General features: G+C 38.4%; 1 protein-coding gene across 2 annotated transcripts; it reads right to left on the bottom strand.

The window, feature by feature from the left end:
• Positions 1-1,309: 1,309 nt before the first annotated feature.
• On the bottom strand, positions 1,310-26,249 carry LOC127446126 (histone deacetylase complex subunit SAP130-like). 2 transcript variants are annotated; one of them, XM_051706800.1, is made up of 21 exons: positions 26,185-26,249; positions 25,339-25,442; positions 24,988-25,244; positions 24,451-24,615; positions 24,230-24,353; positions 19,173-19,297; positions 13,485-13,609; positions 13,234-13,378; positions 11,259-11,349; positions 11,058-11,162; positions 10,184-10,325; positions 9,922-10,040; positions 9,558-9,836; positions 8,797-8,974; positions 7,811-7,909; positions 6,584-6,939; positions 5,861-6,115; positions 3,907-4,032; positions 3,601-3,704; positions 3,347-3,460; positions 1,310-2,495 (listed from the first exon to the last, which is right to left on the bottom strand). In XM_051706800.1, exons 1-21 carry the CDS (start codon positions 26,226-26,228, stop codon positions 2,337-2,339), a joined length of 3,216 nt encoding a protein of 1,071 aa, XP_051562760.1. In that variant the 5' UTR covers positions 26,229-26,249; the 3' UTR covers positions 1,310-2,336. The 2 variants fall into 2 exon arrangements, with proteins under 2 accessions (XP_051562760.1, XP_051562759.1); XM_051706799.1 differs by having other exon boundaries at positions 24,988-25,247.
• Between the last annotated feature and the right edge of the window lie 490 nt (positions 26,250-26,739).

The raw sequence follows: 26,739 nt of genomic DNA on the forward strand, positions 1-26,739 counted from the left end.
TCCTTGAAGAGACCCCCACAGTTCAAGTGCTGAGTAAAAAGAGGTGGCATCAGGAGTCTGTCTGTGGACAACAGGCGTTTACGATACTTTGACTTTGCTCCCTGACCAATGCATCTATAAGATAATTATGATAAAGGAGGTTCTGCCCTCAGTATCATGAAACTCGAATAGAAAGCTATCAAATTAATACAGCTAAAGCGCATCAGAGAAAAATATTAAGGACATAAGGCTTCACACGGCGTGTCTTTTAAATTTAAGCCTGTAAAAATTCAGCAGAAAAGCAAGGTGGACCTACAACAGACAATCCCTGCTATGTGTCAATGTACATAAACTCAGTGTCTGTTATGAATAATGTTTTTTTTTTTTTTTTCCTCCATAGAGGTAAAGTGCTGAACCTTTGGACCTGTGTGAAACAGAATGGAGGGCTGAGCTCATAAAGGGGTAATCAAGCTGTAAATATCAGAGGTGTCATAGTTACCCAGGGTGTAGTCTGGTTAGTCATATTTCCACCAAGCAATACTGCACTACATTAGTAGTGTTTTTACTTTACAAGGAACATACAGTACTGTATGATGTATACTCATTCAAGCGAGTTTTCCAGAAGACAGACGGTTTACAGATAAAGAGAAGAAAAAAAGCTGAATGTATATCTTTATCCAATTAAAACATGTTTGACCATAAAATAAGAGAAGAATCAAAGAACCAAAATGAGAAAAAACTCATTCCCACAATCAATTTAGTATTATGTATGTAGGAAGATCTATTCACATTTCATAACTTTTCCCTGAAACTTTTGAGGTATATCTTCATCGTACATATTTTTTTAACATGAATATGAAAATTTCCAGATTGCACATCAGGAAACCCGAGTATCATCCATGATTGAATAACAATTCTTCAGTTCTGAAGCTGATTGTGACATTTTGCCTAGATAATTTATTCTGGCAGCGATAAGGTGGCCTTGCAAGGTCTATTATGAACAAATACCACCCAAACTTCTCAAGTTTACAAAGTAAACGCATCCTGTATCCTATTCTCAACTCTTGAATTATATAAGCCTATAAACTGTGTATGTTTACAGAAAATTCCACTCAATAGAGTATGTATTATCAGCCTCATTACAGGGCTCTGGGGAGATAAAGTTTTTGGTGGACAAACCTTTATGCTGGTGGAAAATATTAACATGTATAAAAGTCAGAACATGAATAGTTAAATATTGCTTCTTTTTTCAACTATTACTCAGGATACCTTCCTCTTACATTAATTCATATTAAAACTTGTATAACTGTGAAAGTTGTTCTGGCAAAAGATTGAGCTAAAGAGAAGTTTTGGCTGAAGAGAGAGACTCCCTTGTGGAATTGTGTGAGGTGCATTCAGTACCAAATCCATTCGCTCAACAAAATGCTTTGTAAATGTCTTGTTTTACTACAATAGCACATAATAGATTACACACAAAAAAATAAAAGAATGAAGAAACAAAATGTACAAGAGTCAAATTATTATTTAAACTTAGAACATTCACTTATAGTCTCTAAAACAGCACAAAAGACTTAAAGTGAAAACCACATCACTTCCATTAACAATAATCTTCTTACAATGAAACATAAAATGATCCAAACATTGTTATAATCATAATTATACTGATTCTTTCAAGTACATATTTTACCACTTTGTGCTATCATCAGTTATTCTTTAGCGCTTGAATGTTAAGTTTACAGTGATGGAAACAAAACAAAACAAAAATTATAAGAAAATGTATTAAGGGCTAGAAGGGAAATCCTGTCTGGTTAGTACAAGACTAATACCAAGAATTTCATAGTGGACTTAATTTTTCTGATTAATCTGGGAGTGTTTAATTTAACAGCACACACAAAAAAAACCCCACAGTTTCACCCATTTTACAAGGCACGAAAACACGGAAAGTGTGTATGTGTGCAGTGTGTACAGCTGTGAATCAAACTTAAAAAGAATTACAAGGGCAAAAAAGTTGACTACTGCAAATGCTTTGCCTCTATAACTAAAATAAGGCAACATAACGTTTATTTAAAAAATGTAATACTTACAGAATTTTTCTTCAAGGGGAAAACAAAAAAACATTTATGTTTAAACTGGGCTGCCTCAGACCCAATGGTCAGTCTTAAGTCCAAAGTAAGCAGCAATTCCTGTAAAAATGCTTTGATGGTGTAGAACCAGCTCTGTCTTTGTGACTGTAAAAGAAAGTAAATGATTGTGCACAGCAACCTGATAAACCATGACAGGTCCAGCTTTTGAAGATCATTCCTGTATCTGACTCTGCTGAAGTAGAAAGACTAAGACCATGGAGTGTGCGGGATCTTCTATGCCCGCTCCTTGCGCTTTAATTTAGAGCTCTTCTTGGGAGTTCCGTTCTTGTTGAGCAGCTTGAGGACTCTGTCCTTATGGTCCAGCACTTTCATCATGGTGTCTCGAGCTTCAGTCACCTGATCCATCACAAGTTTGCAACGCTGCATGTTACCCTGGACAGATTCACATCAAAAGGTCATAAATGTGTTTCCAGTAAAGGTGTACTACCCGACTCAAGCCTGAGGGGACCAGACAAACTACTGCGCCAGGTTTGGGTCCATTTTTTTTTTTTTTTTTTTTTTTGCATGTATAATTTATGCAACTAATTATTTTGATAATCAATTAATCTTTTGATTTTTTGATTAGTCTGATAAAAAAATCTAAATTCTATTTCCTGTACTTTATTAAGCGATAAAAATATTTTATATTAAAAAACAATTTTTGTCTGCAAAAACGTTTTTGAAATGCAAATGTTACATTATATACATTATATCATATATTGAATAATGCTTTTCACATTATCAGAAATAAATAAATAAAATATAAAGTAAAATAACAGTTTGTCCACAGTAGGAAGCAACAGGACTATTTATGTCTCTAAATTATAAATGTTAATAAAGAAAAACAAAACTACAAAGTAATCATTAGCTGGTAAGTGGATGTAAAAGGTAGAATGTACTCTACAAACACACGCATTACTGTTCTTATAAAAACATTATTTCTTATTCTATATGTAGGATTTCAATTTATTATGGTTCAATTTAAACCTAAATTCACCTAAATACAAACGAAAGGCAACTCACTTGCCGTTAAGACAAACTGTTTTGCAAAATGGAAATATGCATATGACTTTGAATTCATAACATTTAACCAGAGAATTTATCAGTAAAAGTTATGTGCTGGGAAAAATATTCAAAGCATATTAAACACCTGACAAATAAATGCTTATTATCTTCTTGAAATGTTAAAAAAAAAAGTGTTCAGAAGCTTTGGACAACTTTTTGATTTATACTGGGATACTAACCTGTATGAGCTCATTGATGCGGTGCAGGTCATCATCAGCTCCAGCTCTTTTCTTTGGGATGAGCCCCTCCTGCAGGATGGTCAGCCGGCTGTACACATCATGCTCCATGTTAGACTGTGATCAGAGAGGAATAGAGTTTATCAAGCTGTCAGCAATATGTAGCATTAACTGCCTCAACAATAGGCTGTTAGCACAAGATATTTTATACAACACACTGAAACTATTTTAATAAGCCTATCAGCTGCAGAACCCACCAGCTGCAACAGCTGTGCAGCACACAGGTGCACTTTCCAGCCTTGAGCACGACATGCTACTCCTCGCTGATTGGCCATGTCCTGAAGGCTTCCTTTCTTCTCCTCTGTACAGACAGTAGGAAGATGATTTAAACTCATACCACAAGAGCAGATTCAATACTATATAATTAATGCTAGATAAATTAAACAGGAGCAAGCAAACAATTTGGTGTTGATGGTTACTCAAAACACAGAAAACCAAATACACTGAAGAATCAATCAAGACCAAACTGAGAAAGCTGACAGAATGTTTTAGAGATCCCTTACCTTTCACTCTGATGTCACTGTACCTCTGGAAGTGATGATAGGCAGCCTTCCATGGGTTACGGTATTGTCGCAGTAGAGTGAGGGGAGGTCTGGGGCGGACTGGTACGTAACGCACACCCTCCTCATCTATGTAAATGCAAATATTTTACTTTACAAACAATATAATCTAATTTTCTTCTTGTTTAGCACCACCTATTTCTATTGGGTGGACCCATTGTGCTTTCTCAAAAAAAAAAAAAAAAAAAAAAAGTGGAAAACTCAAGATAACTTCTGTTGAGATCACAAGACAGAAAGTTAGTGGTAGGGATGCACTGATATGAAAAGTTTTGGCCAATATGATAAGGATTTTAACAAAAAACTATTGGCCGATACCAATATTTTGTCACTTACCTTATTTTGTCATCAGATCATTATTTTGACCTAAATATCAGATCATGTTGATTTATGTGAAAAAATATTATTTTGTACTTTAAAATTTCTGCACTTCTGTTTTTGCCGTTCAAAACAACAGAACTTTTGACATGTTTGTACTGTATTTAGTAGAACGTCATAAATTCCTATTATGCATATGTTGGGCAATTTCACAAAAACATCAACTTTATCATGGAAAATAAAAAGTTACCAAATGAACACCCTTTTAAGTTCTATTGTGGAATAATGGATAATGCCGTCCAGACCGCTAGAGGTCGCCGCTTGCTTACACAAAACTGACTGAAGCGCTGACTGAATTGTTATATATGCAGTATAATTTTAAGCTTTCAAGGTTAGTAATCGCACAAGACCATATTGCGATTTCAGTTTTAATCAATCATGTAGCCTTAGAGGATACCATAGTAACGTCTAAGAAGTTAAAGTCGGTTGGCTTCAAAGCATTTTGGATGGTTTTACCTCATTATGTAAAGGTAAGTGCCACTTTCACAACTGTCATGTCTGTAACAATGTATTTTCCTCATTATTGTGAGAATGAGAATGATTAAAAATTCTAAGAACATGTTCTTAGGAATGCCAGCCCTTCCAAATTCTGTGGTTATCATTATTTCTGGATTGTGCATTTGAATCCACAGAGTTTTTACAAAGTGTGTTGATAATTAATTATTACTGAACCATCAGTTTTTCATATCTGCGTTTTCATGCTTAAAACCGAGATGTTTTAATTTAGTCAATAATTGGCCGATAAATATTGGTGGCCTACACATCGGTGCACCCCTACTTTATAATGAGACCATGAAGCAGCTGTAGGGCTCTGCCTCGATAATCAGCAAAATAATATACCAGTAGATATGTGTCAACCAATAGAAAATTTTGTTTCTATCGCGGTTATGCAAACATCCTGGGAATTCGATGGAAAAAAAGATGGGAACCACTGGTGTACACTATGAACTTCTGTGTACTGTTCTAGTATGTGCTCCTTATCTTGCAAATTCATCAGCACTATGTATTACATTCAAGAATTCTCACAGATTAAGTTCCATACTGACAATGGACATGCCACATCAACACCAGCTGAACCAATGCCCATTCATTTAGCTTTCATTCAAGAAATTTCAAGCATTTATACTTGGGTTTGCTTTCAGCACAATTTCTATCTGTAGGACAACATCAAGTGAGGGGATGTGTACACAACTAGATTTTTGGGAATATTAAATTAACATTTAGTAGACACTTTTATCGAAAGCGACTTACAAATCAGGGAATTAAGTCATTTATCATACAAAAGACAACAGTATCTGCAGTATCACACTGAAAAGTTCTAAAAGTAAAGCGAGTAGTACAGAAGCTACAGCAGACGAAAGAAACAGACAGAGAGAAAAGTGGTGTAGATTTGTAATATTGGTTACCCAATTAAATTACCAAATTAAAACAAACAGGCTAAAAACATCCATCAGAAAACCTACAAAAGGGAAATGAGATCAAAAGACAAAAGACTCTCTACTTGACTGGTTTGTAAACTCACCAACATATTCCCTGGGTGGAGACTCGTGTCTGTCAAGTCTGATTCCTGGGGTTCGGCTGCTAGCTCTCTCCTCGTCTGTGCTGTTGGTCTCCATCATCTCCGTCTCCTCAGTGGAGATGACGTGCTGCTGTTTTCGGGGTTTCTTCCTTGGGGAGGCCCCAGGCAGGAGGTCTCCGGGTTGGGCAGGTATGGCCAAGGTGGAAGCCTGGGAGGAGAGGACTGGAGCAGGAACCGTTGAGGAGGGTGCTAAGGGCACTATAAACAAACAGAACCAAAGAGATTGAAACATATACAGTAAATACTTGGTGTGTTAACTACCTCTACAAAATGGATAGTTCTAGCTCTAAAATCTGATTGGATGAGCCATGTTTGAAGACACTGTAAATTAGCAAATACACCTATGACTGCTTATCAATTGAATTTTATTTTTAATTCACCACAGAGTTTGCCAAAAGTAGGCTAACAAACTACAATACTTGGTGGTAGAATTGCTTGAGATAAGGATTATCATTAATAAATGTTATTTCTTATTGAATGTATCTTGAATGTGTCTTTAATCATATTGCTTTAGTCTACATTTATAAAAGTTACAGTGCGTTATAGTGATTTTATCATGTTTACGGCATGATCACAATTTCCGGGTTTCCAGTGACCGTGGCAAACCTGCTTATTGCTTTATTAATTTTTGAACAGGAGGACACTTATTTAGAAAAGCACATCTACCTGGTTGTGAGGTGTCCATTGGCTCCGCTTCCTGTTTGACTTTAACCTCTGGAAGGGTGGAGCTCAGGGCCGCAGTGCTGCTGGTAGCAGGCTGGGTGGGAGAGGCCACTGCATTGGCCATGGAGGCAGGCGCAGGAGCAGTAACAGCCATGGCTGCCGGCAGGGCTGAGAGAACTGCTGTGGGCTGAGAGGGGGGTGTTGGAGCTGGTGGAGCTAGGAGGGTGGGAATGGCTTGTGAAAGATGCTGGGCAGGAGTGGTGAGCATCTGCTGCTCTCCTCCATGACTGGGCAGAGCCTCCACAGTAGCCATGACAGGGGGCGCCATGGCAACATGAACATCAGACTTGGACTTCACTCTAATAGCAGAAGCAGAATAAGCAGATTACATAGATCTGCAGAAGTAAACTCCATTTTAGACAATAAGACTTTGCTCATGCTAAACTGTTCAAGGGAATGTTCATCTTAAAATGATAATTTTGAGGCCTGGGTAGCTCAGCAAGTATTGACGCTGACTACCACCCCTGGAGTCGAAAGTTCGAATGCAGGTGTGCTGGGTGACTCCAGCCAGGTCTCCTAAGCAACCAAATTGGCCCAGGGAGGGTAGAGTCACATGGGATAACCTCCTTGTGGTCGCGATTAGTGGTTCTCGCTCTCAATGAGGCACATGGTAAACTGTGTGTGGATCACGGAGAGTAGCATGAGCCTCCAGTTCTGAGTCTACGGGGTGTCATGCACAGCGAGCCACGTGATCAGATGCATGGATTGACTGTCTCAGAAGTGGAGGCAACTGAGACTTGTCCTCCGCCACCCGAATTGAGGTGAGTAACAGCGCCACCATGAGGACCTACTAAGTAGGGGGAATTGGGCATTCCAAATTGGGAGAAAAGGGGATAAAAAATAAAAAAGACTTTTTTTTATATAATTTTGTCATAGTTCACTCACCCTAATATTGTTCCAAACCTGTAAGACTTTATTTCTTCTATGGAAGACAAAAGGAGATGCTAGGCAGGATGTTAGCTTCAAGTCACCATTAACTTTCCAGTGAATAGTGACTGAGGTTAGCATTCTGCCTGTGTTCCATGAAAGAAAGTCATACGGGATTGGAACAACACGAGGGTGAGTGAATGATGACAAAATTTCCATTTAGTGTGAACCTTTCCTTTAAGAACACTGGGTGGTTGTTGTCCTTTTCTCTTAGTTAATAATGGCTCTTTTGACAGGGCTTACCCTGCTGGGCGAGGGGATCCTGACAGCCTTATCCCACTATCCACCCGGCCAGCGTTAGGCTCACTCGGCAGTGCTGGGATCAGACTTTTACGCACAGCCCTAGAAATACACACCAAAATCAGTCTCACAATATTTTATCAACTTCTACTACTCTACATTTACATGATACTGGTGCCTTCACTTCTCAGGATATTAAGGAATAGTTCACCCAAAAATAAAAATTCTCTCATTGTTTATTCACCGTCATGCAATCCCAGATGTGTATGACTCTTTCTTATGCTGAACAAAGATTTTTAGAATACTTTTTCAGGTCTGTTGGTCCATACAATGCAAGTGAATGGGTACCAAAACTTTGAAGCTTTAAAAGCACATAGCAGCGTAAAAGTAATCCACACATCTCCAGTGGTTAAAGCCATATCTTCTGAAGTGACATGATAAGTGTGGTTGAGAAACGGATCAATATTTAAGTCCTTTGTTACCATCAATCTCAACTTTCACATTCATATTCTTTGTTTTTGGCGATTCGCATTCTTCAAGCAAATTGCCACCTACTGGGCAGGGAGGAGAATTTATAGTAAAAAAAGACTTAAATATTGATCTGTTTCTCACCCACACCTATCACATCACTTAAGAAGACATGGTTTTAACGACTGGAGTTGTGTGGATGACTTTTATGCTGCATTTATGTGCTTTTTAGAGCTTCAACATTTTGGTACCCATTCATTTGCATTGTAGTCTTTGTTTGTGTTCAACAGAAGAAAGCCACACATCTGGAATGGTTGAGTCAATGATGAGAGAATTTTAAATTTTGGATGAACTATCCTTTAATTAACATTGAACTAGCTTTCCAGACCTTAAAACTAAATGTAATTGCCCATATATAAAAGGCCTCCTATTGAATAGTTTACTAAGTTTAGCCATTGCAGCAATCAAACTAATAATACACATGCTATGAAAATTGTAATATTGGGTTAAGCCAGACTTACCCTTCATTCACAGGTTTCTTGCGAAGGATGCTGGGTCGGGGAGAGGACACAAGTGTGGGTGCACCGGTGCCTGCCCCCTGCGGGTGTGTCTGCACCACCGTAGTGATGGGCTGTGTGCCACTGAAAGTGCTCCCCAATGGATTAGTGACAAATGCGGTACTTTCAGCCAGAACTACACCTGTATAACACAGATTTTTGTGAGATATTTGCAAACAAGACAAACAACAAAAGTAAAATACATGATCTATAATCGGAAAGGAAATAGCAGATTACCTAAAAATTACTCAAAACAATTGGTGGCAACATTCACATTTGAGCCGTTGCTGTCACTAAGAAACTCTAGATGTAATCACCAGTTAACATCAGAAGACGAAGGTAAAAACAACAACAGTGGATGTGCATGTCTAGTGCGTGAGGAGGTCAAGAGATACCTGCATTTGTATAGTATTTGTATTGTGTCTGAAGCACTATAAAGATATTTTTATGAGTCTAAGCTTCTGAAGAGTAATAGTCTGGTGTCTCATAGCAGTCGTAGCATGCATGCGGCAAACGCCTGTGTATGTGCGCACAGTTATATGGAGTATACTTTGACAGGCTTACGTTGTACTGTACGCAGACGCTAAGCGTTCGCATCAAAATAGAAGTATACCTAGGGCTTAATGAATGTGTGACCCACCAAATGAAGAATACCATTTTTTCTAGATCACTCATTTGACTGGAGTCTTTGCTTCATGCAAGTGAACATTCATGTCAACACTTACCTGATGGTTTTGTTTCTGATTGTGGCTGATGTGTGGCGACCGAAGCCTGTTGTACACTCTGCGTGCTGACTGGTGCAGTGGCATGCAGTCCCTGAACTCCGATTGATGCAGGCTGAATGCCCTGAGCAGTCATAGAGGCTGGCTGGATGTTCTGGGTGCTGATCTGGGCTGACTGCAGGCCAATGCGATCCACTGCCATCAGCTGCATAGGGTTCAAGTGCACAGTGGTGGCCACACCCACACCGGCCTGAGCAGGAAGAGCGGAGCTCTGAGCTGTGACTAAGGGGTACACGGCACAGTAAGTATTCAGAAAGCATCAGATTGTAGCACAGAAGTTTTAGGAGAGCATATGTGTTGTTTTTACCTGGGTAGGGTCGTATGGAGGAGACAGAGCTGGTGATGGGGGTGTATGTGTGGGTCAGAGGATATGGGGATGAGGGGTATGTGGGTAAGAAGTATTGAAACTGCACTGGTACTGACGGCCTACAGAAAAATACAGTGAAATTAACAAAATGCAAGTTCTAAATAATGAGAATAATGATAAACTGATCAGCTATATTTGTAAATACTGTATCAGTATACTAGTCTTGTTCTCTTCATATGAAGATCTTTTGCTGTAGTTTCACCTGTTATCACTGCGGGCCTCCATGGTGACAGGGTTTGGAGAGGAGCGATGGCTTGAGATGGGAATCAGGTTGGTCCTCTCCCCTGGGTACTCTGGCTGGATACGGGGGGACGTGTGCGCGATTGGCTGAGGAACCACTTTAGCTGGACAAAACAGAGACAGTATGCATGTTATGAAATATGTTGTCAATTCTAACCGCAAGACCATAATTGTTTGTCTCAATTTTTCCTTATTCTTTTGATTGCTCATAATTATTCAAGAACTCTTGTACTCTACAACAAACTTTATCAGCATAGATATATGGCATATTTATCAACTGCTGCTGCTTCGCACTGTGCAATTTTTTCTGTCTTTATTTTTCATTTGTTTATGTTTGTTTTGTTTCATGTTTTTTCGTTCGTCTTGTCTGTTTTTTCAAATTCTACACACACTCACATGGGGCTCTGAGACATTTATGGCATGAATTTCTGTAAAGCTGTTTTGAAACAATATGTATTATGAAAAGCATTATACAAATAAAAATTACTTGATATATAAAATTGACTTTCTTGGACTCAATCCCAACAAAGTTTTGCCCATTGTTGATGGGTCATTCTTTAAATGTACTTTGATGTTTATTGTCTGTAAATACATAAATACATTTTAAAAAACATTATTAACTCGGTCAAATTGAGAGACACAGCTGCTCATGTGGTCTCAACATGCAGCTCTCCTCACGTGAGTGTTCATCATTTTATCAGAAGTGCTATTCATGTCTTTAAGTGTAACATTTTCTTAAAGTGGAAAAAATTGATCAGTGAACCAAAACTGCTCAGCTCAACAGACCATAAATAAAGAAACATGAGTGCTATAAAAACATCTAAATTTGTGCTTACCAACAGGAATTGCTGAGGTTGTCACAGCTGTTGCATGTGATGAGTGAGAGGCCATCGTCATGGTGACAATAGTGCCACTGGTCATATGGCTATGTGGGGCAGAGCCTGTTTTGGGGTAGACATGGTTTAGATAATGTTTTGAACTGTATGGAATTGCTTTGTCTCTGAGCATAAGGAATTTGGGGATAAAAGGCAAGGTACCTGTAGTAGTTGCTGATGGAGCAGTGTTTGTAGCTAATATAGGAGCAACAGTGGCAGCAGCAACAGGAGTCACAGTGTTGAAGATTGGCTTCTGCATAAAAGAAATGATTGAGAACAACTCCAAATTCATAAACAAGTTAAAATAAATGTTTGTGGCATTGTGTTTCAGCAAGAACACCCAATGCATAATGGATTAGATATTCTGCTAGTCAGGGTTGGGCAAAATTCAGAATTGAACACTTTCAAATAATGAGTTAGAACTGAAATTGAATTGGCCAAGCCCCATAGGAAGTTGAATTAGAATTTGAATAGGAATAACCTGAAGTGGCATTTGCTGAATTGTAATTCAAAGAAATGTAAGTCACACAAACATTAGCAAAATTACTTCTACTTCCTTAAATTCAAATTTGAATTTCAGTTCTATTTCCTAGAATTAGTTTGCTACCTAAATTCAAATTCAGGAATTTAATTGGAATTTGAAAGGACTCTGAATGGTGCACAACCACTGACCTAACATATAGATCTGGATTGCTGATGACATCATAACACTGAAGCCACCTACTGACTTTTGAAATCTGCCTGTACATCCCTACAATGCCAACATCCTACAAATGTAATTACTTAATTAAAGTTGGGAATTTTTATTGTTTCTTGAAAGCCTGTGCGAGTATAAACAGTGTACAAACAGTATACCTCTAACAAACTTCAGTGGCTAACAGATCAGATGCATGCAAACAAGTTCACTGAAACTGAAGATAGAAACAGACCTTTCTATCAAGGGAGACAAGCAAATCAGAGTGTTACTTGTTCTACATAAATGTTTTCATTAATAAGTGCCTTTCTCTCACGGCCACTTGCCTGGGAGTGCATTCTCGCTCTCTCTCTCTCTCTCTTCACATGCACGCAGCGAGCACGCAGATAGGGAGGGAGACAAGCAAAGCCAAGATGGTTAAAATTAAAACTGTGTATTTGTTCAGATGGAAAGACTCATCACACAATAAATGCGTCCTTAAAGTGTGAGAATAACCTTTTGTGCTTTTCAGCATTACACACTGCATACAGGTACAGTATGTAAATGCAAAGAAACTCAATAATACATTTTTTATGTGCTGCTCAAAAGATTTCCTGATCTCTCAAATAAACGACTTCATATTTTATCTTAATATTTATGTAGGTCTAAAATATTAAATCATATTATATAATTCTACATTTATTAAATATATACATTTCCCCATGAAGCATGCTTTAATTTGGAGCAAGATATTCAGGGGAGTGACTTTATTATGTAAGAGCTGTAATTTTTCTCACAGCTGATTAGTTCAGCATCAGTTTGCGATCTGTAATCCAGAATAAAACCTGCTACGGTATCGTAAATTGCTATGACGATGAGCACTGGTAAAAACCGACTTGCCGAAAAAACTGAGTTTGCTCAAACTAAACTCAATCTTAACCGGTTAGCCACTGAAACTGGCTTTTTGAAACAGGCCACAGTTGTTACAGCTTTTCCAACTAACATTACATCTTGTGGACAGTTTTGTTACGTCCCTTAGCGAACATTGTGCTGCAATGATAAGCAGCAAACCGGGACAGGTGAATGCTCTGACATTGTGATCTGAATTATGTCTTCTCCTTCGTAACAAATATTTTCCATAACAAGCTAAATAAAAGTTAATCATGATTGTCACTAGAGGGTAAAATGCAACTGTTGTATCCGGAGTTCGGAGACAGTGCAACGGCGCTATTATCGCCTGTCAGTCATTGAGGCTCTATGGTAGTTGGGGCACCGCAAGATGGCCACTCGAACACTTCTGGTGGCTTCACCTTCTGCTGGCAGTTTACTGTTGCATCAGCGATCCAGTTCTATATTTTAGATCATTGAGAACAACCTTACTGCTAGTTACGTACAGTATATGGATACACAGAATTAATTTGTTCTATAAATAACTTGGGTCAATAAGTTTGTAATAGAACTGACCTGTGTGACGGTGTGAGGTGGCTGTGCCTTCTGGGCTCCAAGAGCTAGGTGGGAGGGGAGGGTGATGCAAGTGGCAGTGTCCCGTGGGGTGGATGGACGCTGGATGTTGATGGTGTTCGGTGGAGGGTGAATGGTCATTGGTCGTCTACAAACAAAAATTCAAGACCTTCAGTGGAGTCGTAACACAATACAACCCATCATGATATCTAACACAGTTAAAGCACTCATTAGAAATTGATACAATCATTTACCCATGGTGACCCATCTCTGCATGCGTCACAGGGGTGCTAATAACTGGAGACTGGGTTCTGGCAGCTGGGATGGGAGCTACCATGGTGGGCAGAACAGCAGTAGAGGTTGTCACCAAAGGTCGAGACTATGAAAGCAAACACATTGGGTTAACATCAAAAACTCTTTCATGATTTGAAGATAGATGGAGCAGATCTTTGATCTGAACAGATTCATAAAGTCCCTATCGACTGTGTCCTTAAAGTCCCAGATATACTTCATATGAAACTGAAGAACAAACGGGTCTGACGTCATTTAGAACAAAATCTGGCACCAAAAAAAAAGCTGTTTCAGTGGTTTGTATCAGCTCGCTGGGGCAAACATTTAGGAAAACTTCTTAGCGGCTGCTAAACACCTTCTTACTGCCATTTGTTCATGCCATCGGTAGGTGTGACATAAAGGTCAACCTACTTTGAGACCGCCAGCTAATTCTGTTTACGTTGTTCAATCAGTCAAGATCAGTCAACATGTTACTAGTGAGCTGGTGCAAATTTACCTACATCTGTACGATTGTTCACGTAGATACGTTTTCCAAGACCATGTCATGGGTTTTTTGTTGTCTAATTAGTCTACAAAAGAAATCAAATCTACTCAAACTCCAAAGTGCGCATTCACTCATCTGCAGCGAAAGCCATTCATACATTTTCCCAAAATAAGACATGCCTCTTAGCATCATACTTTTGTCTGTATTTTGCCTCTTTTATACACCCATCTTTGCTGTAGTATCAATATTACTTTAAATCATAATTGAGTGGTTAAAATAGCTTCTTTTACTGACCTCATGTGAATTCTACAACTAGAATGAGGCATAAAGTCATAAATAAAACATTTTAATGTCACAATTAAATGCACCGAAATTTTGGCTGTCGAAAAATGCTATTTTCGGTTTTCGGGCAAAGAGAAAAAAGCCAAAAATCTTGGCCAAAAATCTGAACAAAAACTTTTACTGTAAAATCAAGTAACAGAGACACTAACATTTTGTGCAGCATTTTATGCGAAAAGATGTAAACAGCAGCAAATGTTTAAATATATATGTTGATGGAAACAAGATTGTGCTTATAATTGAGATGCGCATCTGTACTGTGTGTATATGTGTGTCCACACGAACGAGTGAAACAGCACAAAAACACTCAAAGGAGTTTATGAAAGAACACCTGTGTTTAAAATGCAAACGCACATTCTGTTGGTATTTGCCTTACCTAGTTGCCTAAAGTCTACATTCCCAAAAGTAATGAAGTGATCTCTCTCTTGAATATCAGAGCATTAATAAAGAGTGTTTTTTCATGCGTATTCAGAGGCTGTGAAGCCGTTTATCTTGAGCCACCATCATATATCATAGTAAAATATCCCCACCCACTGTTTGAGCTGTGCCGCATTCTAAATCAGTGGTGTCATACACAAGTCCAACTCAACCCGCTTTGCATCCGTCGCTTGTGGTCTTGTGCAAACAGGCAATTTGTTGCTTTTTGTCTGAAACTGGACCAGTGAGTGACAGTGTCACAGATATACTCAAATAAGTTTATTTTCCCCACTCACAACAATATTGACAATATGGATGATAGACAGATACAAGAAAAACTTAGAATAGAAAGGTATGCTTTTGTCATTTGTTGTGTATTCATAAGTACTTTATTAGCACTTTGTAGGGTAAATATTTGCTTATGTTAGGCAACAGTCTGTTTATATATAGGCTGTATACAGTTGAAGTCAGAAGTTTACATACACTTAGGTTGAAGTCACTAAAACTGATTTTTTAACCACAGATTTCATATTAGCAAACTATAGTTTTGGCAAGTCGTTTTTAAGACATATACTTTGTGCATGACACAAGTCATTTTTCCGGCAATTGTTTACAGACAGATTGTTTCACTTTTAATTGACTATATCACAATTCCAGTGGGTTAAAAAATTTACATTCACAAAGTTAACTGTGCCTTTAAGCAGCTTGGAAAATTCCAGAAAATGATGTCAAGCCTTTAGGCAATTAGCCAATTAGCTTCCGAGTCAATTGGAGGTGTACCTGTGGATGTATTTAAAGGTCTACCCTCAAACTCAGTGCCTCTTTGCTTGACATCATAGGAAAATCAAAAGAAATCAGCCAAGACCTCAGAAAACCAATTGTGGACCTCCACAAGTCTGGTTCATCCTTGGGAGCAATTTCCAATTGCCTGAAGGTACCACGTTCATCTGTACAAACAATAGTACACAAGTATAAACACCATGGGACCATGCAGCCATCATACCACTCAGGAAGGTGACACATTCTGTCTCCTAGAGATGAACGTAATTTGGTGCGAAAAGGGCAAATCGAACCCTGAACAACAGCAAAGGACCTTGTGAAGATGCTGGAGGAAACAGGTAGACAAGTATCTATATCCACAGTAAAACGTGTCCTATATCGACATGACCTGAAAGGCTGCTCAGCAAAGTAGTAGTCAATACTCCAAAACCACAATAAAAAAGCCAGACTACAGTTTGCAAGTGCACATGGGGACAAAGATCTTACTTTTTGGAGAAATGTCCTCTGGTCTGATGAAGCAAAAGTTTAACTGATTGGCTATAATGACCATCGTTATGTTTGGAGGAAAAAGGGTGAGGCTTGCAAGCCGAAGAACACCATCCCAACCCTGAAGCATGGGGGTGGCAACATCATGTTGTGGGGGTGCTTTGCTGCAGGAGGGACTGGTGCACTTCACAAAATAGATGGCATCATGAGGAAGGAAAATTATGTGGATATATTGAAGCAACATCTCAAGACATCAGCCATGAAGTTAAAGCTCTGTTGCAAATGGGTCTTCCAAATGGACAATGACCCCAAGCATACCTCCAAAGTTGTGGCAAAATGGCTTAAGGACAACAAAGTCAAGGTATTGGAGTGGCCATCACAAAGCCCTGACCTCAATCTGACAGAAAATTTGTGGGCAGAACTGCAAATGCGTGTGCGAGCAATGAGGCCTACAAACCTGACTCAGTTACACCAGTTCTGCCTGGAGGAATGGGCCAAAATTCCAGAAACTTATGCTTGAGGAAGCTTGTGGAAGGCTACCCAAGTTACCAAGTTAAAGGCAATGCTACCAAATACACACAAATTATTTGTAAACTTCTGACCCAATGGGAATGTGATGAAAGAAATAAAAGCTGAAATAAATCATTCTCTCTACTGTTATTCTGACATTTCACATTCTTAAAATAAAGTAGTGATCCTAACTGACTTAAGACAGGGAATGTTTTCTACGATTAAATGTCAGGAAATGTAAAAAACTGAGTTAAAATCTATTTGGCTAAGGTGCATGTAAACTTCTGACTTCAACTGTATTACTACAAACACATATACAATAGATCAACAGACAGACGGACAGACGGATGGACAGACAGAGAGATAGATAGATAGATAAATTATTCCAAAGTGTAATATAAATATAATGTCTCCAGAATTTTCGGTTTCGGCCAAAAAAAAAAATTCATTTCAGTGCATCACTAGTCACATTAGTTAAGGTTTTACTTGTAGTCTTGAGTGTCCTCATATTTAAATGTACTTCTCAACACCTCCCACAGTGGTGTGGCCGGTGTCTGAATGTTTGTAAATAGTGTACCATTGTTCGGCTGTTTCGAACTTCTTTTTGACCCTGAACAAAGAATGAAGAAGAACTTCTCTGGAAGCATATCTGGGCCTTAAAGGTGATGTGTTTCTGTGCCACTAGCGGCACCAAACAGAGTTGCAAAAACAATGATTGTTTCCAAACATAAAAAAAGCACACAGAGGGCACAACATAAGTTGGGATTTTGAAAAAACAAAGAAATATAATAATGTATGGCCTTAGTGGGCTCCAGTATATTTGGAAACAATTGCTTTTGCAGTTCCATTTTGTGCCACTAGCAGGGCTAAATTACACACTTAATCTTTAAACAAGGCACTTAACACCAGGAATTACCACTTCTGTTAATTAGCCAAGTTGATACAATTATAAACCGATAACCGCAAAATGACCAAAAATAGGCCAACTAATCAGCCTGGCCAATATATATCGGTCTATCATTGCTTAAGATGACAAAGCAGTTAATAACTAAATCAGACAAGTCAGATCCTTTAATGATTCCATAGGGCAGTGGTTCTCAAAGTGTGGGGCAAGCAATGTATTGCAAGGGGGGCGTGGAAGACTGACCCGTCCTCAAATCTCGTTCACTTTCACACATTCAACAAAAATGGTAAAAATATACACAAGAACCAATGTGCGCAATTTCTTTTCCTTTTCTCTTGCCTTGAGTGACGAGGTGAATTAACACTTAACTTTCAGTCTGTTCCTCACACAACACTATCATATGGCTTCAGAATAATTGAGATCTAAGGCCCGAGTGTTATGGACGATTTTAATCGTGCTTTTATTTGTGCTTTCGGAGCTTGGACAACCACAAACATGATCCTCTCGGTTTCACGGATGAGAAAAGTAATACTGATTTTTAACGACAAGGGTGAGTAAATGATGGCGGAAAGGTCCGTTTTAATTAAAGTTTATCAGTGTCATTAATCAGGTGCAAGTTATTGTCGAGAGGTCCTGACCCCTACCGAAAGCGCGTAGTCGGCACTGTCACGTGATAACTTACTTTTTTCAGTGCTGGCTAGGATGCAACAATCACAGTCAATTATTACTACTGGATGAGGATTAAAACTTTTATACAGACTGCTGAAGCTTATTTCCATTCATAGGTATGAATCCTTGCAATTATCAGTTTTTTATCAAAATATTTTTTTTAAAAAATTGATTAAAATTGTCTCCAATGAGATATAAAACTTTCTGGTAGTTAAATGCAGATGAATGGAGGATTAGGTTTTCTGAGCAGCCAAGCGCCCCCTGGAGGGAAGTGAAACTTTCCATTCAGTTTTCATTGTATTTTAAATATTTCTGATTATTTAGAAGGGGGGGGGCAAAGTTTTTCTTGTTTCAAAGGGGGGCGTGACCTTAAAAAATTGAGAACCATTGCCATATTTGGTGCAAACCAGCAACATCAAAAGTTTATTCTTAAAACTATTATATGTACACAGTGCAATAGAGGCATCTGCTGTAAGGATTTACACTGTACAGGACATAAATGACTAATGACCATCTAATGACTTTAAAGGTTCACTCAGTAATTGTTTTCCTCATTTAAAAATTTGACTTATAAATAATAGTTATTTTTATATTTTTTATATTTTGAACCATATGTAAAAAATCATGAACACTCGTGAGATGAAGAGTTCAGACATATCAGTAACCTTATAAAAGCTCTTTTATTCTACATGGGAAGGGGCGTCTCATGGGGGCAGCCATGTTAGCATCACATGTCCATCTGAATACTACTCGCTATATCTCAGTAACTGGCTTGTTATTGGACACTTTCATTCATGGGTTAAATTAATCCTTGCTTATTGTGCATAGAGAATTTCTACAATGGCATTGGTAACTGAAAACTACTGTGTTTGAATGATGCAGCATTCAGGCCACTAGGTGTCAGTGTAAGCCAATGTAAGCCACTTCAACATACTTAAAAAAAAAAAAAAAAAAAAAATTTACTGAGTGCACCTTTAAAAAAACTGACTATGCTTTACAGAATACCCGATCAGGCTGGTGTGCTTAACTGTGTGTGATCAGTATGGTGTGAAGTGTCCACACCTGAATAGGCTGGTGTATGATATGCTGCACAGCTGCAGGTTGGCCAGGGCCTGTGTTTCCTCCTCCGGCTGGTCTGAGAACAGTAGGGCCTTTAGTGCTGGACATGACAGCTGCAGCGGCTGCACCTAAAACACAAAACACATACACATTTATTACAATATTACAGTAGACTACAGTTCATGCCTTTTAAATGTGCACAACTACATGCCCAAATACACGGAAGCCCACAGAGGCAATAAAATGAACTGTGATCTAGAGACAACAAGACAGAAACAGAACAATAATGAAAATGCATGACCTTCGCTTGGTGCTGCTAGGAGAGCATACATTACGCACTTCACCTTATATTGTTTTCCAGTCATAATTGACCGATTAACTTTCATTTTTTTCTGACAACTGCAGTAACTGTAACTGTATTTTATTTAATCCAGTTGGAATAAAATTCCATGACTTTGTTCAAACAGGACATCTGAACACACAACATTTGTTTAGATAATTTCGGTCTAAAGTGACTGGCCACTGGAAATAAATTGATTAGACTACAAAATACAGAAATATTAGGTGTTCAAGAGCATCCCAGTCCTTTAGATGAGCACATACATTAATGTGGAGTGTCCTTTTGTGTATCGTCTTTCCATGTACACTCTGAGGAATATTTAAAGATCTACTTATCATATTATGTTGTGTTTGGGCTTGTTTGAATTGGGATATTTCTGCTGTAAGTTATATGTCACTCTCTGTGTTTCTGGAGGTAATATTGAAAAATGTGACAAAGAGACACTACTGTTTATTATATTTGTCAGTGGGAATTTCATACACTAATACTCAGTTCAGATTGGGTGCTGAGTTAAAACAAATTCGCTCATTGCATTTTACTAATTTAGACCTTTCCAAAGATATATAACGCTTTCTCATCTTTTTTTAATGTTTTTAGGAACTCTGAATATAACTGCTGTGATAACAAATTCACATTTACATTTATTTACTTGGCAGATGCTCTTATCCAAAGCGACTTACAAGAGAGGAATAATACAAATAAGTGATTCATCTTAAGAAGACAGTAGTACGAAAAGTGCTGCATTACAAAGTTTCAATTGCATCAGAATAGTACTATCAAGACAGATTACTGTGCAACAATATATATATATATATATATATATATATATATATATATATATATACACACACACACACACACACACACACACTACTGGTCAAAAGTTTTGAAACACTTAACCGAAATGTTTCTCATGATCGTACAAATCTTTTGATCTGAAGGCGTATGCTTAAATGTTTGAAATGAGTTTTGTAGACAAAAATATAATTGTGCCACCATATTAATTTATTTCATTATAAATCTAAAATTTAATAAAAAATAAAAAAAACGTTTTTGAAATTGATGACTTGGACCAAATAATAAAGAAAAGCAGCCAATAAGTGCCCAGCATATAGATGGGAACTCCTTCAATACGGTTTAAAAAGCATCCCAGGGTGATACCTCAAGAAGTTGGTTGAGAAAATGCCAAGAGTACATGTCTGCAAAATCTAGGCAAAGGGTGACTACTTTGAAGATGCTAAAATATAACATATTTTTTATTTATTTTGGATCTTGTTTAGTCACAACATAATTCTCATAGTTCCATTTATGTTATTCCATAGTTTTAAAGACTTTACTATTATTCTAAAATGTGAAAAAAAAAAAATTATAATAAAGAATGAGTGTTTCAGAACTTTTTTTTAAAATTGCAATTAGTATCGGTGTATAAATAGTCAATGAGTTTGTTAGCTCTCATGTGGATGCACTGAGCAGGCTAGATACTGAGCCATGGGGAGCAGAAAAGAACTGCCAAAAGACCTGCATAACAAGGTAATGGAACTTTATAAAGATGGAAAAGGATATAAAAAGATATTCAAAGCCTTGAAAATGCTAGTCAGTACTGTTCAATCACTTATTAAGAAGTGGAAAATTCGGGGATCTCTTGATACCAAGTCAAGGACAGGTAGACCAAGAAAGATTTCAGCCACAACTGCCAGAAGAATTGTTCGGGATACAAAGAAACACCCACAGGTAACCTCAGGAGAAATACAGGCTGCTCTGGAAAAAGACAGTGTGGTTGTTTCAAAAAGCACAATACGACGATACTTGAACAAAAATTAGCTGCATGGTCGAGTTGCCAGAAAGAAGCCTTTACTGCACCAATGCCACAAAAAAGCCCAGTTACAATATGCCCGACAACACCTTGACACACCTCACAGCTTCTGGCACACTGTAATTTGGAGTGACGAGACCAAAATAGATCTTTATGGTCACAACCATAAGCGCTATGTTTGGAGAGGTGTCAACAAGGCCTATAGTGAAAAGAATACCATCCCCACTGTGAAGCATGGTGGTGGCTCACTGAAGTTTTGGTGGTGTGTGAGCTCTAAAGGCACAGGGAATCTTGTGAAAATTGATGACAAGATGAATGCAGCATGTTATCAGAAAATACTGGCAGACAATTTGCATTCTTCTGCACGAAAGCTGTGCATGGGACGCTCTTGGACTTTCCAGCACGACAATGACCCTAAGCACAAGGCCAAGTTGACCCTCCAGTGGTTACAGCAGAAAAAGGTGAAGGTTCTGGAGTGGCCATCACAGTCTCCTGACCTTAATATCATCGAGCCACTCTGGGGAGATATCAAATGTGCGGTTCATGCAAGACGACCAAAGACTTTGCATGACCTAGAGGCATTTTGCCAAGACGAATGGGAAGCTATACCATCTGCGAGAATTTGGGGCCTCATAGACAACTATTACAAAAGACTGCACGCTGTCATTGATGCTAAAGTGGGAAATACACAGTATTAAGAACTAAGGGTATGCAGACTTTTGAACAGGGGTCATTTCATTTTTTTCTTTGTTGCCATGTTTTGTTTAATGATTGTGCCATTCTGTTATAACCTACCAGAAAACATTCCCTGTCTCAGTTAGGATCACTACTTTATTTTAAGAATGTGAAATGTCAGAATAATAGTAGAGAGAATGATTTATTTCAGCTTTTATTTCTTTCAATCACATTCCCCGTGGGTCAGAAGTTTACATACACTTTTTATTAGTATTTGGTAGCATTGCCTTTAAATTGTTTAACTTACTGGAATTTTGGCCCATTCCTCCAGACAGAACTGGTGTAACTGTATCAAGTTTGTAGGCCTCATTGCTCGCACATGCTTTTTCAGTTCTGCCCACACATTTTCTGTCAGACTGAGGTCAGGGCTTTGTGATGGCCACTCCAATACTTTGACTTTATTGTCTTTAAGCCATTTTTCCACAACTTTGGAGGTATGCTTGGGGTCATTGTCCATTTGGAAGACCCATTTGCGACCGAGCTTTAACATCCTGGCTGATGTCTTGAGATGTTGCTTCAATATATCCAGATAATTTTCCTTACTTATGATGCCATCTATTTTGTGAAGTGCACCAGTCCCTCCTGCAGCAAAGCACCCCCACAACATGATGCTGCCACCCCCATGCTTCACGGTTGGGATGGTGTTCTTCGGCTTGCAAGCCTCACCCTTTTTCCTCCAAACATATCGATGGTCATTATAGCCAATCAGTTAAACTTTTGCTTCATCAGACCAGTGGACATTTCTCCAAAAAGTAAGATCTTTGTCCCCATGTGCACTTGCAAACTGTAGTCTGGCTTTTTTATGGCAGTTTTGGAGCATTGACTTCTTTGCTGAGCAGCCTTTCACATTATGTCGATATAGGACACGTTTTACTGTGGATATAGATACTTGTCTACCTGTTTCCTCCAGCATCTTCACAAGGTCCTTTGCTGTTGTTCTGGGATTGATTTGCACATTTCGCACCAAACTACATTCACCTCTAGGAGACAGAATGCGTCTCCTTCCTGAGCGGTATGATGGCTGCGTGGTCCCATGGTGTTTATACTTGCGTACCATTGTTTGTACAGATGAACGTGGTACCTTAAGGCATTTGGAAATTGCTCCTAAGGATGAACAAGACTTGTGGAGGTCCAAAAAAAATTTCTGAGGTCTTCTGAGGCTGATTTCTTTTGATTTCCCCATGATGTCAAGCAAAGAGGCACAGAGTTTGAAGGTAGGCCTTAAAATACATCCACAAGTACACCTCCAATTCAGTACACCTCCTATCAGAAGCTAATTGGCTAATTGCCTAAAGGCTTGACATCATTTTCTGGAATTTTCCAAGCTGCTTAAAGGCACAGTTAACTTAGTATATGTAAACTTCTGGAATTGTGATATAGTCAATTAAAAATGAAACAATCTGCCTGTAAACAATTGTTGGAAAAATTACTTGTGTCATGCACAAAGTAGATGTCCTAAACGACTTGCCAAAACTATAGTTTGCTAATATTAAATCTGTGGAGAGGTAAAAAAAAAAAAAAAAGTTTTAATAACTTCAGCCTAAGTGTATGTAAAATTTGGACTTCAACTGTGTATATGTATGTATATATATGAGCGTATGGTCAAGTGCTTTTGGAAAAGATGTCCATTTTTTTTTTTTTTTGTATGAGAACAATACAGTTCTAATTTGTCAGCAAATTAAAAAGCATTATTTAAGGATTGATAGGATCAGCTATATGCATGATAAAGTCCAGATTCTAAGCTTTAAAATTACAAATTTTTGTTTAGATAGAGCAATTGGTTAATTTATTACATAATTATTATTATGTTTTTTTTTAATTCTGCAGGGAGTGTCCCCCACTAGACCCATAAACTCAGTCCAATGAATCTTTCTATCAATAAAAAATGTCTATTTTTCAAAATATATAAAAAAATTTAAAAAAATTTAAAAAAATTGTACAAAACCTGTCATAATTACTATAAAGGAGTTGACAAAAAGATCTAATACAATATCTTGGGATAATATATGCAGTACTAGATATTTATTATCAATCTTAGTGGGCCAGTCATTTTTGACCGGGAACACAAAAGGTGTTAGCACAAATGAACACAACACAAGGGTTAATCTTGCTATATTCCAGACATTAGCAATAGGCAAAATTGTCAGCCCTGAATAAATGAAATGCACTGACCTCTAGGTAGGTGTGAGGTGAAAGTATGAGCAGGAGGAGCAGGTGATCCGATACGTAGCGCAGGTGCACTGCTCCTGATGAACTGCACGTTAGTCGCCATTAGATGATGCAGGTTACTCTGTCCCTGGAGTAATATAGTTCAAAACTCATCTCAAAACATCTGCATTGACAAGCGCACTGTGTGTAAGCTTAAGAAATCTGTAAAGGAGAAGTGCCTATACCTGCTGACCACTGATGGTCGCAACTGGTATTGGGGCTGGAGCAATGCTGCTCTCAAGCGGAACAGTGATATGTCCAGACACTTTGGCTGGAACAGGAATATGCCCTTGGCTAACTGCAGGAGCAGGAGCTATGAGACGACTGGGCATCTGTGACTTCAGGGCAGCCTGGAAGAAGAACAAATAAAAAAAAAAAACTGGTGGTTGCTGGTAGCCTATACGTTAAGGCAAAGTTGACCCTGGAACTGGAAACTCACAATCCTGGTCTAGAACTATTATGCCAAAAAAGAAGGTACTTCACTCTTTACTTAAATTGTTTCAGAAGGACCAGTGATCAAGGCTGACATTTTTGTTCAGGGATGCACCTATCCCGATACTAACATTTTTAACAGGATGGGGTATAGGTCTGAAATCCCAACCAAATCAGATACTGCGTGTTTGTCATGGTCATTACTGTCAAACTCCAAAAATGTCATAAAAGAACGATTAAAGCACCATTAAAGTAAAATCACAGGAGTGAAGATAATGAAATGGCATCACCTTTACTGAACCCTCGGCAATGCTGGTCTGCTGGCCCTGTGGCAGGTGGACTGACGGGGCAGCCACGGTAACCGGAGGGCTGAGCTGGATAGGCACATGCTGGGGAAGAGTTAGAGACTGGCCATGGGCTTGGACCTGTGGGTAGGGCCTGACCACCACCGTCTCCTGCTTGTCATCACAAAATTGTGCCGCTCCACCTGCGCTGCCAGGTGGAGGATCCTGAAAGTGATCCACCTCACGGCTGCTGTCCTCACCACCTACTAACACATAATTCACCACGTTTAGTCATTACTCCATCACTGTCATACTTTAGTATGTACTAAATGATCTTGACTGATATGACAATCTTACCTGATTGTGTTCCTATACCAGTGCTGCCAGCAGATGTCTGACTTTGTCCAACTCCAGAGGGAGGCAAAGCAGCCCTGGGAAACTGCTGAGAACTCATATTCTGTCTATAATCAGTGGGGAGAGAGGGGGGAAAAAAATCAATTACAGTTCAACTCACGGGATTATTACTTCTTTGTATTAATGCAAGAAAGAACATTTACAGTTCATGAAAATAGAAGATGTTATTTATTTACTTTTAAACAATGCCCCAGTATGGAGAGTCAGCAGTGTGTACGGTGAACATATTCAGCATGACACAAGTATGATAGACAGTTCATGAGCAGATCAAAAGGAAGAATTTGCGAACAATGAACTTGATCGAATTAAACCTAAATCGAACTGCATCGATCGATACAGAGTACTAAGATACATTTAGATCAGCTCTGTTTTAACAAAGCAATATTAACACAGAGTGTCGTAAATTGTTTTTATTAAAGAACAACATTAAGACGAAGAACGATGAGCGTATATTATCTGTCAGGTTGTCTGATCGGACTGTTTACCTCACCGTTTCAGTTGAAACATCACATCAGTACAGCAGACCACGTTCATTTGAGTGAGTTTATCGTGTTACGAATCAACGGACCATGACAACAGAGTAAATGTTATTAGATCGAAAGAGCGGGTTAGTCAGATAAAGAGGCGTTATTTTCTCCTGCTCGACAACAAAAGCTAATACCAAACTGTCCGTAAACCGTGTCCTCATTCCGTATAGGACATATCAATATTATTGAGTGATACCAACATGTGAATTACAGCGAACACAACGAAGATATATGAAAATAAAATAAACATTGCAAATCCTACCGTGTGTCTGCAGCTATTCCCACTCCATAGTGTGAACACAGCATCAACAAACAAGACGCAAAATGGCGGACCGGTGTGAGAGATTTCAAAATAAAAGACCACATAAAACGTATCACTATCCAAGAAATACCTCAGAATGGTTGTATTGGCAACAAATACAGTGTCCACAAACAGTGGCGCCCTGCCTGTACGCAGAGTACGCACACTGCGTACCCTAACATTACCAGCATTTCGATATGAATTCTGTAAATTATTTTCTAAATGAAAGGTGATGTGTGTATTTTTATATTAAAATACATTGGGGAAAAATAACCACACATTAATAACAAAATTATATTACACACTAAATTAAATACATCAGAAAAAAATACAAACTGAATAAAAGGCCAATAGCGAAACTCGAATTATTTTTGAAAGAATGTGATTGGCGGGACGCTCGACATATTTGTTTGTCAATCTGGAGTTGACAAGGAGAATGTAATTGTAATAACATTTCGTGACAACCTCTTCTATAACAATAGCTGGGTTTCCATCGAAATGTTTATCATTTTTAAG

Source organism: Myxocyprinus asiaticus, chromosome 9 (assembly GCF_019703515.2).
Source record: "Myxocyprinus asiaticus isolate MX2 ecotype Aquarium Trade chromosome 9, UBuf_Myxa_2, whole genome shotgun sequence".
Lineage (NCBI taxonomy): Eukaryota > Metazoa > Chordata > Actinopteri > Cypriniformes > Catostomidae > Myxocyprinus > Myxocyprinus asiaticus.

Excerpts from the sequence above, each read along its gene's own strand:
- LOC127446126 (XM_051706799.1), bottom strand. The coding sequence starts at position 26,228 with ATGCTGTGTTCACACTATGGAGTGGGAATAGCTGCAGACACACG. Across the intron at positions 3,705-3,906 it reads CAGTGACATCAGAGTGAAAG|AGGAGAAGAAAGGAAGCCTT; the intron begins GTAAGGGATCTC and ends CTGTCTGTACAG. Across the intron at positions 2,496-3,346 it reads GCATCAATGAGCTCATACAG|GGTAACATGCAGCGTTGCAA; the intron begins GTTAGTATCCCA and ends GAATCTGTCCAG.